Source organism: Narcine bancroftii, chromosome 6, assembly GCF_036971445.1.
Source record: "Narcine bancroftii isolate sNarBan1 chromosome 6, sNarBan1.hap1, whole genome shotgun sequence".
NCBI classification, from domain to species: domain Eukaryota; kingdom Metazoa; phylum Chordata; class Chondrichthyes; order Torpediniformes; family Narcinidae; genus Narcine; species Narcine bancroftii.
Window position 1 is genome coordinate 54,624,723 of NC_091474.1, and position 19,757 is coordinate 54,644,479.

Genomic DNA, 19,757 nt, shown 5'->3' on the forward strand with positions numbered 1-19,757 from the left:
TGTGTGAAAGCCGCACTGTGATTCTGGGAGAACATTTTCGGCGACACTAGGTATTATTCTATTTAGGAGAATCCTAGCGTAGATTTTGCTTGCAATGGAGAGCAGCGTGATTCACCTGTAGTTTGAGCAGTCTGATTTCTCGCCTTTGTTTTTGTACAGGATGATGATGATGGCATCACGAAGGTCCTGAGGCAGCTTTCCTTGCTCCCAGCAGAGCTTTAAAAACTCATGCAGTTTGTCATACAGAGTATTGCCGCCAGGTATGGATTCCATCCATACCTGCTGCTTTGGCACTTTTCAGTTGTTCAATTGCCTTATATGTCTCGGGTGTGGACCTCATCCAGCTCTAGCCTTAAGGGCTGTTGAGGGAGCTGGAGCAGGGCGGATTCTTGGATTGAGTGGTTGGCACTGAAAAGAGATTGGAAGTGTTCTGACCATCAGTTGAGGATGGAGATCTTGTCGCTGAGGAGGACTTTGCCGTCTGAGCTGCGCAGCGGGCTTTGGACTTGGGGTGAGGGGCCGTACACAGCCTTTAGAGCCTCGAAAAAACCCCTGAAGTTGCCAATGTCCGCGCTGAGCTGGGTTCGTTTGGCGAGATTAGTCCACCACTCATTTTGGATCTCCCGGAGTTTACGCTGAAAATGGCTGCATGCGCGACGGAAGAAACAATCTATCACATTATTTGTACCTCTGATATGATTAATTTGCAGATTATAGTCTTGTAATATCAAACTCCAGTTTAACAATCTTCTGTTTTTATTCTTAATTTTATTCAAAAATACCAGAGGATTGTGGTCAGTAAATATCACAATTGGATCATGAGAGGTACGAAGATATATGCCAAAATTCTGCAGAGTAAATATGATAGAAACAGTTCCTTTTCAATAGTGGAATAGTTCCTTTGATGAACATTGAATTACGTGGTGGAATATTTCCACAGGCATCTGAAGTCAGCCCTGATGGCAGCCCTGAAGGGGTCAGCAGAGTAGACTTGGTGCTACTGGGAAGACCTGGAAGCATCATCCTCTGAATATTATGGTGCACCATCACAGTACATGGCTCTCACCCCCTGGTCAAGAGGACATACCAGCAAAGGTCTTGACCAGACTTTGGGAGAGACTCACAACACTGGGTCCAATGATAAGGTCGGGTCAGATACAGCAATGAGCTCTCTGAACCCTTCTCCATTAACAATGGCGTGAAGCAAGGCTGTGTTCTCGCACCAACCCTCTTTTCAATCTTCTTCAGCATGATGCTGAACCAAGCCATGAAAGACCCCAACAATGAAGACGCTGTTTACATCCGGTACCGCACGGATGGCAGTCTCTTCAATCTGAGGCGCCTGCAAGCTCACACCAAGACACAAGAGAAACTTGTCCGTGAACTACTCTTTGCAGACGATGCCGCTTTAGTTTCCCATTCAGAGCCAGCTCTTCAACGCTTGACATCCTGCTTTGCGGAAACTGCCAAAATGTTTGGCCTGGAAGTCAGCCTGAAGAAAACTGAGGTCCTCCATCAGCCAGCTCCCCACCATGACTACCAGCCCCCCCCACATCTCCATCGGGCACACAAAACTCAAAACGGTCAACCAGTTTACCTATCCCGGCTGCACCATTTCATCAGATGCAAGGATCGACAATGAGATAGACAACAGACTCGCCAAGGCAAATAGCGCCTTTGGAAGAGTCTGGAAAAACAACCAACTGAAAAACCTCACAAAGATAAGCGTATACAGAGTCGTTGTCATACCCACACTCCTGTTCGGCTCCGAATCATGGGTCCTCTACCGGCACCACCTACGGCTCCTAGAACGCTTCCACCAGCATTGTCTCCGCTCCATCCTCAACATCCATTGGAGCGCTTACATCCCTAACGTCGAAGTACTCGAGATGGCAGAGGTCGACAGCATCGAGTCCACGCTGCTGAAGATCCAGCTGCGCTGGATGGGTCACGTCTCCAGAATGGAGGACCATCGCCTTCCCAAGATCGTGTTATATGGCGAGCTCTCCACTGGCCACCGTGACAGAGGTGCACCAAAGAAAAGGTACAAGGACTGTCTAAAGAAATCTCTTGGTGCCTGCCACATTGACCACCTCCAGTGGGCTGATAACGCCTCAAACCGTGCATCTTGGCGCCTCACAGTTTGGCGGGCAGCAACCTCCTTTGAAGAAGACCGCAGAGCCCACCTCACTGACAAAAGGCAAAGGAGGAAAAACCCAACACCCAACCCCAACCAACCAATTTTCCCCTGCAACCGCTGCAATCGTGTCTGCCTGTCCCGCATCGGACTTGTCAGCCACAAACGAGCCTGCAGCTGACGTGGACTTTTTACCCCCTCCATAAATCTTCGTCCGCGAAGCCAAGCCAAAGATACTATTGTAGTTATTTTCTTTGGGAACAGCAATAAAGAATGTCAGTGCTTATGTAGATTGTACAATGTACATGACAATAAAATCATTTTTGTATCTCCAAAAGAACCATGATGCAGCGCAATATTCTACACCAAACCAGAATCAATATGCTTATCGATCACATTCATCCACTTCAGATGATTACTGGGAGACCTAGGCATTGACTCTAGATCCCATGAAATCTCACATATCAAATTAAACTAATTATCATCCTCCCTCAATTGATGAAATACTGCTCCTCCATGGCAAAAAACACTTGGAAGAAACTGAGCATAGCAAGGGCACAGTTTATTCCAGGAGGGGACTTCAGTAACAATCAGAATAGAATGGTAGCACATACAGAGCTCTCCATAATATTTGGGACAATGACACTTTTTTTCCATTTTTTGCTCCTGTGCTCCTCAGTTTTAAATCTGTAATCAAACAATTCACATGTAATTAAAGTGCACATTCAAGATTTTATTCATGTTTATTTGTATGTATTTTTGGTTTAACTGCGTAGAAATTACAGCACTTTTAAATGTAGCCCCCTCATTTCCAGACATCATAATGTTTGGGACATTTGGCTTCACAGGCATTTGTGAGGACTCGGGTATGTTTAATTGTTTCATTGGCCCAGGTATAAGAAAGCGAAACTTGCTTCTAAGCTTTTGATCACCTCTGGAGTCTGTAGTTGCCATTTTTCTACAAGGAGCAGAGTTGTGAAAGTCAATGAAGCCATAATCAGCCTGATAAACAAGAATAAAACAGTAAGAGTCATCGCCCAAACCTTAGGATTATCAAAACCAACAGTTTGGAAAGAGTATCCTGGTTGGTTCAGTAATTGAAAAGGCATTGGCACGTCAAGAAAGACTGATGACGATCCTTTGCTGAATGATGAAAAATCCCCAAACACCTGTCTGAAAGATCCGAAACATTCTTCAGAAGGCAGGTGTGGATATGTTAATGACTACTGTCTGCCGAAGTCTTTATGAACATAAATATAGACATTACACTGCAAGAAGCAAAACATAGCAAAGGTGGTAAGCTTTGGACCTTGGGCAGTTCCTTTATACCTCCACATTTTGTTTTTGCCATCACTCTGATACAGGTTCATCTTGATCTGATCTGTCCACGTGACCATTTTCCAGAATTCTGCAGGATATTTTAAATACTTCTTGGCAAACTGTAATCTGGCCATCCTTTCTGTGACTAACTAGTGGTTTGCATCTTTCAGTGTAGCCTCTGTACTTCTGTGCACAAATTCTTTTGTAAGACAGTGTTTGACATATCCACAGCTGCCTCCTGAAGGGTATTTCTGATCTGTCGGAAACACGTTTGGGGATTTTTGTTCATCATGATGAGAATTCTTCTGTCATTAGCAAAGGATCATCATCAGTCTTCCGTGGCCTACAAGTCCCTTTCTGATAACGGAGCTCACTAGTACTCTTTCTTCTTAATGATGTTCCAAATGGTTGGTTTTGGTAATCCGAAGGTTTGGGTGATGTCTCTTACTGTTTTATTCTTGTTTTTCAGCCCCATTATGGCTTCTTTGACTTTCGTCAGCACAACTCTGGTTCTCATGTTGAAAAATGGCAACTACAAACTCTAAAAATGATCAAAAGCTTAGAAGAAAGCCTAGTTCTCTTATACTTGTACCAGTGGAGCAATTAAACATATCTGCGTACTCACAAACACCTGTGAAACCAAAGATTCTAAAATGTCCCAAACATTATGGATCTATGTATAAAAAGTTTTATAATTTCTACATGGTCAAACCAAAATGTATACAAATAAGCTTGAATAGAATCTGGAATATGCACTTTAATTACATGTGAATTATTTGGTTACAAATTTAAAACACTGGCGCACAAGGGCAAATAAAGGAAAAAAGTGCCTTTGTCCCAAACATTATGGGGTACTGTAGATGGTCAAGAGCACAAACATGGCACCAAACCTTGACCTCTTCCTCAGTGATCTACTTTGCAGACCATGACAATGAAGAAATTCTCCATGCCTGTAGCACTGCATTCTTGCAAAAAGAGATAGACTTAGACAGATTGGCAGCTCAAAACTGGGTAGTCATGAACCACTGTGGACCAACAGCAGCAATGCACACCATCGCAATCTATATTCAAGCTTGACAATCAAGCAACGGATGAACAGGAGCAGCTTATGAAGATGAAACAGGAACTATATTCCCATTACACAGCAAAATGTTTGCAGACACTGTGATTGAAGTAACTACACAAAAGTACTGGAGAAACTTGCCAGGTCCTGCAGTGACCACGAAAGGCAAAGATATATAATCAACTTTTCAGGCATCAGATCAATGCTGTACATCCAGATTTGGGTGGTGCTGGACTATTAAATAAACAAAGGGAGAAAGCAGTTCGAAGCTCCCCAACCCTATAATGACAGTGGTGGCCAGCAAATTACACCAAAGATTAAGTTGAAGCATTTGGAACAAAAAGAAAACAAAAAGTGTCAAATGTTTGATTTGGTTTGCAGGTGCAGCAGGCTATCAATAAGGCAAATGGAATGTTGACATTGATTGCTTGACAGATTGCATTTAGGAGCAGGGAGGTAATGCTGTGACTGTACAAGGTACTGGTGAGACCACATCTGGAGTACTGCATGCAGTTTTAGTCTCCTTTCTTGAGGAAGGATGTACTGACTTTAGAGGGCGTGCCGAGGAAGTTCACCAGGTTGATTCAAAAGGTGAAGAGTTCAGCCTACGAGGAAAGATTGAGTCATCTCGGACTGTACTTGCTGGAATCTAGAATGAGGGGGGATCTTATAGAAACACATAAAATAGATGAGGTAGACAAGTTGTTCCCATAGGTGGGGAAATTATAACTAGGGAACATGGCCTCAAGATTCAGGGCAATAGATTTAGGATGATGAGGAGGAACTGCTTTTCCCAGAAGGTGGTGAATCTGTGGAATTCCCTTCCCATTTGAAGCAGTGGAGGCTACCTCACTAAATATATTTGAGATGAAGTTGGAAAGATTTTTACAAAGTAGGAGAATTAAGGGTTATCGAGAAAATGAGCCCATCATCAAATCAGCCTCTGAACGGCAGAACAGGCTCGACAGGCCGCATGGCTTACTCTTGCTCCTAATTCTTACGTTCTTATGATTCATCTCAGCATCTTCCTGAAAACATAACCATCAATTAAATCACACAGCACTGTTCTGAAGGGTTCAACCACCCGGTCGGTCCTTATGCAGACGGCTCTGTAGAGGTCTTATGCAGCCTGTTAAATGAGTGGACGGTGGTTTTAAACTAAAATCCTGCAACCGTGGAGGCCTGTGCCCAAGGTGGTAGTGCCTGTGCTCAGCAGCAGCCACAAGAGGTTGCAGTCTCAGGGGGAGCAGTAGATTGGTGCAGAGAACCAGAAATGGGGAGAACAACCCCTCCTGCCATTGAGAAGGAGAAGCAGAGATGACCCTACAGGATAGTCAACATGGCAGTGGACCAGCAAGAGGCTTAGCAGCTGAAGGACCCGGGCAACTTGTGGTTGAGGGACCTACACAGGCTATGGGCTACAGGAGATTGCCTCATGGAAACCAGATGTCAGAACTGGGATTTGAGAGGCTCCCAAATGGCTTCGAGCGCTGAAGGCTTCCTGATCATATGAGAGCTTTGGATCTGGAACTTGAGTTGAACAGAAGGCTGCAGCAAATGCAGAAGCACTGGAGGGGAAGCCCCAGACACTCAGTGACTCTCTTTTGCTTCTCCTTCCCTCGTACTGGAAGAGGTGCTATACAACACTAATGACAACTCTTGAATAAAACTAACTAGGTGCTGCTTCTGCTGGCTTTTTAAATCTTAGTGAGCTCCCTCTCCTCTGCCAGGGGCAATCTTGAGCAAAGATTCTGTCACAGTAGGGAATTAAGTGGTCTGGACCAGCAATTTTGAAGGACCAGGGTCATGTGTCGCTTGGAAGGGAACTTACAGGTGGTTCTGTTCCTTGGCATCTGCTTCTTTATGGAAGAGGTTTTAGGTATGGGAAGTGTTGTTGAAATAGCCACCCCAGTGTCACTTTTTTCTCCATGTTCTCAGGTTGGGCAATAAATGCTGGGTTCACCAGCCCTACCCGCATCCTGGATTTATCCCAAACACAGAACGTTTTTAAATGGGTATGATCAAGAAAAAAACAGCAATATGTTTGAAAGCTTCATCAGTTAGTAACAAGATTGTAGACATTATACAAAGTGAAACGAAACCACTCGATAAAAGCACAAATGTTTTAAGTACTCACCTCCTGCTGAAGCAAATTCCATTCCTTTTCACTGACCATTCTATATCCACTTGGGGCACTATCCACCACCTGTGTAAGACTTGACAACAGGGATGCAGTCTCCTCTTGTTCTGGAGTGAGTGCTTTAATTGCTTTTTCTTGATCTTTGGTCAAGATGAAAGAACCAGACATCTGGAAAGAGCCAACTGAAACAGTATCAAAATTCTCAGAAACAGAGTCTGCTCCCACTAAAGGTCCAAAGTCCGACTCATCCAGATTTCCTGCAGATTTTGCTTTATGTCCATAGCCCAAGCTTTTTGACTGCAAGGAACCAGAGGTACCCAGACTGTCAGTGGATTGTACCCTTCTTAAGCCCTCACGAAATAACTCACTGTCTTGTTTAACAGCAGGACCTGCAAGCGATGTCGATAGATCTGAATCCAAGGAGTGTGCTGATCCATGTATGCTATTTCCATAAAGCTAGAAAAACAAAAGGAAATAAATTTCAATTAAAACATGCATTTAGAACTAATTAAAAGTTGATCATACTGACAGTATAGTTAATAGTCATAAGGAACCTTGGCTTTTGAGGGACATCTGAAGGAGAGAGGCATTATGGCAGATACAGGCAATAAGGAGCAAATGCAGTACTCAAGGTATAGAAAATGCAAGAAAGAAATCAGGAAGGTTAAAAGAAGACATGAGGTTGCTTTGGCAGCCAAAGTAAAGGAAAATCCTTAGGGTTTCTACAGGTACAATAAGAGACAAAATTGGTCCCCTTGGAGATCAGAGTAGTCAGCTTTGTATGGAGCCAGAAGAGATGGGGGAGATCTTAAATGTTACCTTTTTCATCAGTGTTCACTCAGGAAATGGGTACAGAGTCGTGGGAAATAAGGAAAACAAGCAGTGTTACATGGAACCAGTACAGATTAAAGAGCAGGAAGTGCTTTTTGTCTTAAAGCAAATAAGGTTGAATAAATCCCCAGGATTTGACAAGACATTCCCTCGGGCTTTGAGGGAGGCTACTGCAGAAATTGAGGGGGCTCTAGCCAGAAATATTTAAAATGTCCTTAGCCATGGAGTGGTGCCAGAGGATTGGAGGGTAGTTCATTTTGTTCCACGGTTTAAAAAATGCTCCAAAAGTAACCCTAGAAATTATAGCCTGACGTCAGTGGAAGATAAATTATTGGATGGAGTTCAGATATACAATTATTTGGATATCCAGAGACTGATTAGGGATAATCAACATGGCTTTGTGCGTAGTAACTAGTGTTTAACCAATCTAATAAAGTTTTTCGAGGAGGTTACCAGGAAAATTGATGAAAGAAAGGCTGTGGATGTTGTCTACATAGACTTTAGGAAGGCATTTGACAAGGTCCCACATGGAAGTTCAGTCAGAAAGGTTCAGACACTAGGTATCAATGGGGAGGTTAACTGGATTTGACGTTAGCTACATGGGAGAAGCTAGAGAGAAGTAGTAAACTGGATCAGCAAATTTGCAGGTGACACAAAGGTTGGAGATGTTGTGGACAGTGAGGAAGTGGCAGAGCGATCTGGACCAGCTGGAAAAATCGGCTGAAAAATGGAAGATGGAATTTAATACAGACAAGTGTGAGGTGTTACATTCTAAAAAAACATACCAAGAAAGGATATGCATGGTAAATCATAAGGCACTGAGGAGTGTGGTAGAACAGAGGGATCTTGGAATACAGATATCTGTACATAATTCTCTGAAAGTGATGTCACAGGTGGATAGGGTTGTAAAAAGAGCATTTGGCATATTGGCTTTCATAAATCAAAGTATTAAGTATGGGAGTTGGGATATTATTGATAACATTGTACAAGACCAAATTTGGAGTATTTGGTGAGGCCAAATTTGAAGTATTGGTCACCTAACTATAGGAAAGATATCAATAAAATAGAAAGAGTACAGAGAAGGTTTACTAGGATTTTGCCCAGACTTCAAGAATTGATTTACAGGGAAAGGTTAAACAGGTTTGGACTTTATTCCCTGGAGTGTAGAAGAATGAGGGAGATTTGATAGAGGTATTTAAAATTATGAGGGTGTAGAGAGAGTAAAAGTAGATAGGCTTTTATCACTGAGGTGAGATAGAAATCAGAGGATATGGGTTAAGGGTGAAAGGGGAAAGGTTTAGGACTTAGGGGGAACATGAGGGAGAACTTCTTTACAGAGTGGTGGGAGTGTGGAATGAGCTGCAAGCTGAAGTGGTAAATGCAGGCAGAAATTTAAGTTTTAAGAATTTGGAAGGGAGGTGTATGCAGGGATATTGACTTGTTGCAAGTCAGCGGGACGAGGCAGTATAATAATTCAGCACAGACTTGAAGGGTCAAGGGCCTGCTTTCTCTGCCAGAAGGGAAAGGGTCATTTTCAAGTGCCTTCTCCTCCTCGAACTGCACCCCCTTGCCCCATCCACCACCCATGCAACAATTGGGGAGTGGGTCAGATCAAGGAGAACTGGGGGCACAGAGCAGATAAGTTTTGTCTCCTGCTACAGCTGTTTCTGGGATCCTCTCCCGCTCTCCGTTTTTTGTTAATTTCAGACACAAACAGCTCAGGTTACAAACAATTCTCAGGAACAAGACTCCAATGTAACCTGGGGAAATTCCCCTATCCATATCTATCAATTCCCTTGGTATCTAAACAAAAATTAATCTGAACCTTGAACATACCAAGCAGCCGAGAATCCACATCACTTTAGGTTAGTATACCACAAAGGCTTCTGGATAGTTAAGTTCTCACCTCAGTCCCTCCATTCTTTATCTGGAGATTGCACCCAATTCTATATGTACTAATGCAGAATCAGTCTGGCAGCATCCAACTTGCAGTTTCTGATCATTGCACATTCTTCAACTCCAATACCAACATTCTACTCTCACACAATGACTCCAATAACCCCAGGAATCAAAATAAATAAATATAAAACATATACATAGCCCTAAAAATACTCAGCAGGTCAATCTGCATTTTTTGGAGAACTGTCCAAACTGCTTAATATTTTGCTGTTATTTCAGGTTTCCAATATCTTCATTTTTAGTTGAGATGGTACAGAATGGGATATTTTTTCTGGATAAAATGTTAAGCAAAGATCCCAAAGAAGGCAAAGTGATACTTATGAATCAGTTCCTACAGTGAGGCTTTTGTTAACTGAGTCTATTGCTCAATAGAAAACAACTGAAAATTAAAACATTAACCAATGCATGTTTAAAAAAAATCACTTGTGCATACTTTTCACTTAGGATCAGCACCACAATTCAAATCAACAAGCATGGGCATCTTGCACCAGAGTTTGACCTCTCCCTGCAGGATGCCAGGTGACACAATATTGGAATGAGAAGCCAAATGCTGAAATCAAATCAAGTTGACACGGAGGAAACAGTCATGGGTCCTCTTTGGAACTGAAGCTTAAAGGCAAGGATAATCTCAATGACTGGCAGCAACCTTAGAAAGTCCCTGAAATTATAGATTGCTGTGAATGTTCATGAGTTATAAAACTGACCTCTTCATCAGGTAATGCGTGGGGAGACTTGACAGGAGATTCTACATGTGACTGGGTGTTCGTTAGCCCTATTTCTTCTTCGATCTCAGGCTGTTTCCTTTCCTTGACTTTGCTGATGTTCTTCTGTTCATCTTCAGTCTGAAATAGAATTAGTCTTATATCAGAACATAATTTGCTCTCAGGATGCAATTAATAAGATCCTAAGTAGTACTGATATTTCCATGTCAAAGCCTGCAAAATGATTCCTTTACCTCTTTTGCACTCAAAACACAGCACAATCCTCACTAATCAACATACACTTGCTTCTTCAAATCAGCTTTCATACTGATCAGAATGCCCTCAAAGCTGTGCATTTCTCTTTATACTAATTAAATAAATATGTATCAAAAAAGTTAACTACACTTGTGGGATAAATCACCTGGTCTTGATGTAGATTACTGCTACATGGGTGAGGGGGGAGGAGGGAGGGTGAGGGGGTGAGAGAGAGCGAGAGCGTAAATTGGAGGCTCTGGCCATCATCTTTGAAAGATGGGTGATGATTGAGAACTGCAAAACTCCAAACATGACACATTTGCTCAAAAAAAAGGTGTACTGGCAAATACAATAACAGCAGACCAGTAGTTTTACCTTAATGGTGGATCATGTTAATTAAATTTATTTATTTATTTTTAAATTTATTTACAACATGGTAGAAACCAAATCAGACCATTGCAAACCTTGCTGCTCAATTAACCTACCAACCCTGTATGTTTTAGAGGGTGGGAAGAAACTGGATCACCTGGGGAAAATCCACACAGGTTATAGGGAGAAGGTATAAACTCCTTATAGACAGCAGTGAAACAAGAAAATCTCCAGCAGCACACAAAGTGCTGGAGAAACTAAACGAGCCATTTAGTATCCATTGGAAATTAAGGGTAACCAATGTTTCAGTCTTGGACTCTTCATCAGGAACAAAGGAAAAAAAAAACAGGAGGGAAGGAGGGAGGAAAGGGAAGAGAGAGCTGGATTCGAACTCAGATCACTCAGGCCAAAAGACGTCTAAATTTAAGCAACCATTCTCAACCTTTTTCAGCTATGGCCCTCCCTGGGACTCTGCTCAAATTTGACAGGCCCCCTTCCCTGTGAAGCAGTCAGTTTTAATTTCTTCCATTCTTCTCTCTGACCAATTACATAAAAAAAGAAAAAAAATTATGCGAGGTGAAAAAAAACAAGGCTTTTACTTAATTTGTGCTTGGGCCCCCATTGAAAATGGCTGATTTATAAAAATTCAGCAGCTGTTATAAGACCTCAGTTCCACACTGGCATAGCCTTTTATCCAGAACACATCTTTAACTGGATTAAACTCTTTTCTCTTTTTCAACAATTCAAAACTTGTGTCTGGATAATAGAAATTTTTATTTCCATTTTAAATCAAAGGTGATTGTTTTTCTTTTGCTTGCTTTGCTGCCATCTCCAATATCTTCTCTCTTACTTCATATTGAAGGAATCAGATAAGTATTGGATAGGACCTTTGGTCAGGCTGAGGTTTAGGTCTCAATCCCCTATGGACTTGCTCAACCTCCAAATCTCCTTGAAATTCAGCCTAACCCAAAGATTTTGGTATTGTTATGAGCCCAAAGGATCCCAAAACCCAGCAGCAATAGATATTCACCAAGACAAATGGTTACTTAATCAAAAGTTGCTTTTAATTATCTTTAAACATGAACACAGGATCAAACTTTAACTTATCTATTAACCTACTTAACCTAACCTAACCCCCTTCTAATTCTAAGTGCACTTGTGTGTATAGTTTAGTAAAGTTCTTTGGTTCTCAGTCCAATCTCACTTTCATTCTTCTAAGTTCACTGGTTACCGGCAATTCTTATACTGTGCATAGAATACCCGGCTTTGGTGCTCGAAAGGTAAATGCGTCGCACATCGCTTGCAGCTCTGACTGGGAGTGAGGCACAATGGTAGCATCATCTGCATAGAGCAGTTCTCGAATCATAACTCTTCTGATTTTGGGGTTGGCCTGGAGCAGTGACAGATTAAAAAGTTTTCCGGAGCTCCTTGTGTGCAGGGCTATGCCTGAAGCCTCTGGAAAGGCACGGTGCAGAAGAGCAGAGATGAAAATGCCAAACAGAACTGGAGCAAGTAAGCAGTCCTGTTTTACGCCGCAGTGGATTGAGAACTCTTCTGATCTCGAGCCGTCAAATTGGACAGTGGCCTGCATGTTGTTGTGAAACTGGATGATGATGGACAGTAGTGTGTCAGGGCAGCCAAGTCGTTTTAAGACATGGAATAGGCCTGAGCGACTAATAGTCAAAGGCCTTGGTGAGGTCGATGAAGCGTTGTTTGATGCATCTCTCTTGCAGTTGGTGGAAGGTGAAGCTATATTGATAGTTGATCGAAAGCCACATTGGCTTTCAGGCAGTATTCTGTTGGCGATGGTTTGCAGGCGGGGGAGGATTGCACGACAGAGTATCCTGCCTACAAGGCTGAGCAATGAGATGCCAAGGTAGTTGTTAGTCTTGGTGGTCACCTTTGTTCTTGTAAAGGGTCACAATGTCCGCATCTCGCAGATCTTTGAGGATACAGCGGTGAGCCAACAGGTTTTGAATAGTATTCTGAGCTCGGAAATGAGCGCTTCGCCACCAAGCTTCAAGATTTCAGAGGGGATACCATTGATTGCAGGTGATTTGTTATTTTTAATTGCACAATGTCAGTCCAATTAACACCTACTTGTGAAGTATCCATAGGCATTCTTCAAAGTTTCTGCAAAGTCACTGACTGTGGACATGAAGCCTCCAGTATTTCAAATAAGATCTGTTTTAAAGTGTTTGTATGTAACCTACTCTAACCTTTCCCAATTTATCTCCCAATATCCACCGTTGTAAAAAAAATTCATATCTTGACCTTCATCCCTTTCTAAGTCAAACAATCTTGATGTTAATATGTCTACTAAAATTTTCCAAGATGTTTATTATTTTACATTAACTGATCATTCTTGGCAGCACCCACTGCTTGTATTTTCTTCATTTGGTTTTTTGAATCTCAAATTCATTCCCTGTTACCATTCTTCCTTACTTCATTAGTTAAAACTTCCATAGATTGTCAAAGAGTCTAAAAATTGTTTCATTTCACTAGAAGTTAAAGAAACCTGCACCTTTTTCTGCTTTTTTCTTGATTGTAGGTCGTTCTTGATCTGCTTTTCCAGGTCCTCTTCCTGATCACTGGAACTGTGAGTGTCTTGAATTTTTTTTAAAATTTCCTCCATTTTTTTTATCTGCTCTGTGCATGTGTGACTCCATATAACCATATAACAATTAGACTCCTTGCGATGTCGGCGGCCATTGTCGGAGACGACCTTCCGCAGCAGTGTCCAAAGTCTCTCATCCCTCTCCTTTGGATGTTACCTTACAGACAGCTCCAGGATCCTTTCTCCTTCCTTTTCTTGTTCTTTTTCTTGCTCCATTTCTTGTATTGCAGTCAAGCCTTTATCCTTCTTTGAAAATATTTGAATTGTTAATTACTTCTGTATGTCTTTAGTCAGTTCTTCCTCATAGTTTCTGTAATTTTTATAGTCTTTTTTTATAGTCTTTTTAAATCACTTTTTCGAGGAGAGCAGGATTATCAGTCCAACCCCACATCATCATGTGGCACGCCTCGAGCACAAGGTTGTTGTCGTTACACCATTCAAGGAGTAGATCCATCTCCCTCCTGAACACTTCCTCAATGCCAATTGTGATTCTGCTGACAATTGTTGTGTCATCTGCAAACTTGTAGATTGCATTCAAATTGTGTCTGGTGTAATGGTATATTTGGGAGATAATTTGGTAAAATTAGAGTAGGTTACATATATACACACATTTTAAAACAGATCTTATTTTAAATACTGAAGAATTCATATTCAGTGAACTTTACAGAAACTATGCAGAATGCTATGCACATTTCACAAGTAGGTGCTCATTGAAATAAAGTCATCAAATGAATCGACTGGAGACAGATCATCTGTGTTGAACATTTTTACAAGACTTCTGACCTTTCTGCAAAGTGTTCACTCAAAGGTCAATGAGAAGTTTTGTTTACCTAAGACAACAGGTGGGAGCAAAAGACTATCTCCTATTGTTTGCTGGAGAAGGTGGGGAGTTTGCAAGTGAGAGATTCAATGGGCTTTCTAGCAGTTGGATGAAAAGAGAGAGAGAGAGAGAGAGACTGAAGAGTCACAGCTGAAGCAAGCAGGAAAAGCTTGCTGGAACTGAAACAGAAAGCTCCAGAGTGACGGATGGCTGGAAGTGCTATCTGTCTGATGTTTCTCTTGGAATAAGTGGAACAGAAAGGAACTCTGTGGTGACCTGAAAGAAAGAGGTTACCATCTGGAAAACCCCGATGGGGCAAGTTTCATCAGCGAGACATCAAGGTGACTAATGGTGGTACCTCAGTGGTGGAAATCCTGGAACAACAAATCTCTCTCTGCAAACTCTACGAGAACCTTCCTGAGTGGTAAACATTTACCTTTCGAGCACCAAAGCCTGGTGAACTTTATACATGTTAAATTCTGTGCACAGTATAAGAATTGCCTGCAACCAGTGAACTTGGAAGAATGAGGTGAGATTGAACTATGAACGACAGAACTTTTCTTAAATTTACACACACACATCATACACATGCGCTTAGAATTAGAAAGGGATTAATTTGGGTTAGTTAAGTTAATAGAGATAAGTTAAAGTTTGATTCTGTTTTCATGTTTAAAAAAATTAAAAACAACTTTTGTTTAAGTGACCATTTGTCATGGTGAATTATCTATTGCTGCTAGGTTTTGGGGTCCTTTGGGCTCGTAACACTGGCAACACAGTTGTGGGTGTAAAACGAGTAGAGCAGTAGGCTAAGCACACATCCTTGGGGTGCGTCTATGTTGATAATCAGTGAGGAGGAGACATTGTTTCCAATTTGTACTTCCAATGAGGAAGTCAGGATCCAGTTGCAGATGGGTAAAGGATAAATAAAATATTACAAATGAAAGTGAGTGAGGAGATTGTTCAGGTGTTGGCAATGATCTTTGTGTTCTTCCTGGTCATAGGAAATGCAGTTCCCTTGTTTAAGAAAAGTAATATGGTCAATCCTGGGAATTATTGGACAGGATTTACAAGCATTTCGAGAAGCAAAGTCTTGTCAGGTTAATAAGTATGGCTTTGTGAGAGGTATGTTGTTCCACACGAAGCTCATCAAGTTTTGAGTTCATAAATTAGTGAAGGTAGAGTGGTGGATGTGGTGTAGATGGATTTTATTAAGGCATTTGACAAGGTAGGTCCACCTAGAAAGTCATGAAATCCACAGAAAGTTGGCTGCATGGATTCAGAATTGGCTTGCTTACAGAAGGAAGAGAGAGGTATTAGATGGAATATATTCTCCCTGAAGCCAGTAATGTTTCACAGGGATCTGTTTTGGGACAGCTGCTTAATTTAGTTTAGACATACAGTACGGCAACAGGCCCTTCTGGCCCACAAGCCAGTGGAGCCCAAATACCCAAAGTTTTGAAGGGTGGAAGGAAACCAATGGGAAGAACGTACAAACTCTTTACAGGTAGTGTTGGATTCAAAACCAGGTCGCTGGCCCTGTAATAGCATTGCACTAACCGCTATGCTAACTGTGCCACCCCAAAGGTAAACAGTTATTGCTCAGGAAGGCTCATGTTGGTTTTCAGAGAGATTTGTTGCTTGTTGGACACAAAATGATTCCTTCCTATCAGCAACTTCAGTGTCTTGTTGAAGAAACTTGCCCCATTAGGGTTTTCCAGATGACTCTCTTTCAGATCACCACTGAGTTCCTTTTTGTTTCCCTTATTTCAAGTGAAACATTATACAGCCAGCCATCTCCTCTTGAATGGACCACAAGGACTTTGACCAGGCTGAATTAAGAACTCACAATCTGTATTCAAATTGGGGTTTTTTCATAAGCTTGCCATATTCCAGCCTAGCTGTTATTGCTGAACTGTAAAAGTGTAGAACTGAATTTTCTCTCGCTTTCTGAGAAAAGCCTGCTTGACTCGCTCTGCTTGCAAAACCACCTGACCCTTCCTAGAACAGCAAACTGTATTCAGACAGACTGCAGCACCATACCTAATCTTCTGCGTTCGTTCATCTGTTGCTTTCCAAACAATAATCCACTACTCCACAGCATGTCCAATTAACACCTACTTGTGAAGTCTCCATAGGCATTCTTCAGTTTTCACAAAAGCACTTGGAGCAGAGCTCTGGCATTTTAAATGAGATCTGTTTTGAAGTGTTTGTATTTGTTTGTGACCTACACTACAAAAAAAAACCCACAATTTATCTCCTTTAAAACATATATAAAATATAACAATCTGTCACACTGTACCACATCGACAACAAATGCTGAATTTCTCCAAAGCAAAATGAGCTTTTGTCAAGGTGAGGCCGAGATCATCTTGTATAAAATGGAGGAGGTATCTAGAATTGTGAGCTAGACAGTGGATAAGTTTTGATCAACTGTGGAATCAAAAAGAGTGCTTTCATTCTCTAAATAAAGATCTCTTTCTCTCTCTCTCTCTCATTTTTTCTCTCCTTCTCCCTTGTTCTCTCCCTCTTTCTCTCTCCCTCTTTCTCTCTCTCTCGCTTTCTCTCTCCCTTTTTCTCTCTCTCTCGCTACATTACACCAGAGTTGTGTGCAACTTGCCACATTCTTTGCATAATTTCCCAAATAATCAAAGCTCATTTCCATGAAATAAGCGACAGCTTTTCCTGATCCCTCCTTGCACCTGCATAATATTCAACTCTTTTAGTAGCAAGGACCACATCAGACCAACATTCTATGATATAGTTAGGGGGGTGGGGGGGGGTCAGTTTTACTTCATAACTGCAAATTATTTCAAGGTTGCACTCAGACTCAATCACGAGGCCAATTTGATATTTGCTCTTCAGTTTACTACAACGTCAACATTTTCAAATATTCTGTGTCTTGCTTTGGCAGACAGCATGAATGGTGTAGCAGTTAGTATAACACTATTACTGCATCAGCGACAGGGGTTAGAATCCACTGCTAGCTGCGAGGAGTTTGCATGTTCTCCCCATGATCATGTGGGTTTCTTCCAGGTGCTTCAGTTTGCTCCTACATACAGGGTTAGTATGTTAATTGGTCACGAGTGTATTTGCGTTTTGCAAGTTCATGGGCTGTAACTCTAAATAAATAAAGGTGAATACAAAATTATGGATTTTAAGGCTCTCCTACCTGCTCCTTGTGCTTTAGCTCTTCCACTTGTCGAAGCTGCTCCGAGGTGAGAATATTCTCCATGCGCTGCATATCCCTCATCAGTAGCCTCTGGGACTCCAGGAACTGGTCATTGGCCCGTTGCCACGTGTGCTTCAACTGGTTGTGCTGTTGCCTCTCTTGCTCCAGCAGGTGACACACTGATGGAAAAATTTAAACGCATCAAACACAGGAAACAAACTATACGTTCCCAGCAAATCTCTGTCATCAGTTCAACAAAATTAAAAGTTATTTTGTACCTCCAACACAGTACTAGTTTCCCTGCCTCTCAAGGGAGCATTGCCCACATTGGCACTGAGCCATATATGAAGTTATTAGGGCAAGAAAAGACCCAGAAAGATCTAATTTTTAAGAAGCATATTAAAGACCAGGATAAAATGTATCCGAGAGAAACTTTTCAGAAGAAATTTCAAGAGATTGGAGCAAAGAGTATGGCCTCCAGTGGCTATGAGACAAGGAGAGGAGTGCACAGAAGTGGAGATTATAGGGCTCAACAGGAAAGAATCACAGACGGGAATCACAGATTAGATGGGACTTTGATATTCCTCCAACTGAAATATTCCAAACACATAACAATTAAATTGTGAAGATACTGGCAGCAAAGTTTGGGATGATCTCAAATTAAGGAGAATGAGAGATGGGACAATGATGAGGACAATGATAGAGTAATCAAATCTAGAAGTATTAAAAGCTTGGAACAGGGGTTCAGCCGCAGGTTAGCCAAAGATATGAGGGAAGGCTGTGGTTTTAGAAAAAAGAATGTGACCTCAGGGACACAAGAAAACATAAATCAAAACTCAGTTGAGAGGTAAATGCACTGTTTCATTCTCAGAAATGATAGAGAACGAGAGAGAGAAAGAGAAAGGAGAGAGAAAGAAAGAGCGAGAAAAAGAGAAAGAGCGTGAGAGACGGGAAAGAGAGAGAGGATGGGAGAGAAAGGATGGGAGAGAGAGAGAACGGGAGAGAAAGAACGGGAGAGAAAGAACAGGAGAGAGAGAGAACGAGACAGGGTGAGAACGGGAGAGAGAATGATAAAGAGAGAGAGAGAATGAGAGAAAGAGGGAGCAAAAAGAGAGGGAGAGAAAAAGAAAGAAAGAAAATGAGAGAGAAAAAGAGAAAGAGAGAACGAGAGAGAGAGAGATAGGGAGAGAGAAAGGGGGAGAGAAGATAGAACGAGAGAGAGAGAGAATGGGAGAGAGAGAATGGGAGAGAGAGAATGGGAGAGAGAGAATGGGAGAGAGAGAATGGGAGAGAGAGAATGGGAGAGAGAGAACGGGAGAGAGAGAACGGGAGAGAGAGAGAGAACGGGAGAGAGAGAGAGAACGGGAGAGAGAGAGAGAACGGGAGAGAGAGAGAGAACGGGAGAGAGAGAGAGAACGGGAGAGAGAGAGAGAACGGGAGAGAGAGAGAACGGGAGAGAGAGAGAACGGGAGAGAGAGAGAACGGGAGAGAGAGAGAACGGGAGAGAGAGAGAACGGGAGAGAGAGAGAACGGGAGAGAGAGAGAACGGGAGAGAGAGAGAACGGGAGAGAGAGAGAACGGGTGAGAGAGAGAACGGGTGAGAGAGAGAACGGGTGAGAGAGAGAACGGGTGAGAGAGAGAACGGGTGAGAGAGAGAACGGGTGAGAGAGAACGGGAGAGAGAGAACAGGAGAGAGAGAACGGGAGAGTGAGAGAGAATGGAATAGAGAAAGAACGGAAAAGAGAGAGAGAACGGGAGGGAGAGAACGGGAGAGTGAGACAGGGAGAGAGAGAACGAGACAGAGAGAGAACGAGACAGAGAGAGAACGGGAGAGAGAATGATAAAGAGAGAGAGAGAATTAGAGAAAGAGGGAGCAAAAAGAGAGGGAGAGAAAAAGAGAGGAGAAAGAAAGAAAATGAGAGAGAAAAAGAGAAAGAGAGAACGAGAGAGAGAGAGATAGGGAGAGAGAAAGGGGGAGAGAAGATAGAACGAGAGAGAGAGAACGGGAGAGAGAGAACGGGAGAGAGAGAACGGGAGAGAGAGAACGGGAGAGAGAGAACGGGAGAGAGAGAACGGGAGAGAGAGAACGGGAGAGAGAGAACGGGAGAGAGAGAGAGAACGGGAGAGAGAGAGAGAACGGGAGAGAGAGAGAGAACGGGAGAGAGAGAGAGAACGGGAGAGAGAGAGAGAACGGGAGAGAGAGAGAGAACGGGAGAGAGAGAGAGAACGGGAGAGAGAGAGAGAACGGGAGAGAGAGAGAGAACGGGAGAGAGAGAGAGAACGGGAGAGAGAGAGAGAACGGGAGAGAGAGAGAGAACGGGAGAGAGAGAGAGAACGGGAGAGAGAGAGAGAACGGGAGAGAGAGAGAGAACGGGA

General features: G+C 42.4%; 1 protein-coding gene across 12 annotated transcripts in view; it reads right to left on the reverse strand.

Annotated features, from left to right (window-relative positions):
- The window catches only part of rabep1 (rabaptin, RAB GTPase binding effector protein 1), a 314,581-nt gene that overhangs the window by 144,386 nt on the left and 150,438 nt on the right, over window positions 1-19,757 (reverse strand). For all 12 annotated transcript variants that reach the window (XM_069885028.1, XM_069885025.1, XM_069885027.1 and 9 more), the window contains 3 exons: window positions 17,382-17,560; window positions 10,155-10,292; window positions 6,658-7,116 (listed from right to left, as the gene is read on the reverse strand). In XM_069885028.1, the coding sequence (XP_069741129.1) occupies window positions 6,658-7,116; window positions 10,155-10,292; window positions 17,382-17,560 (776 nt within the window). The remainder of the gene's footprint in view (window positions 1-6,657; window positions 7,117-10,154; window positions 10,293-17,381; window positions 17,561-19,757) is intronic.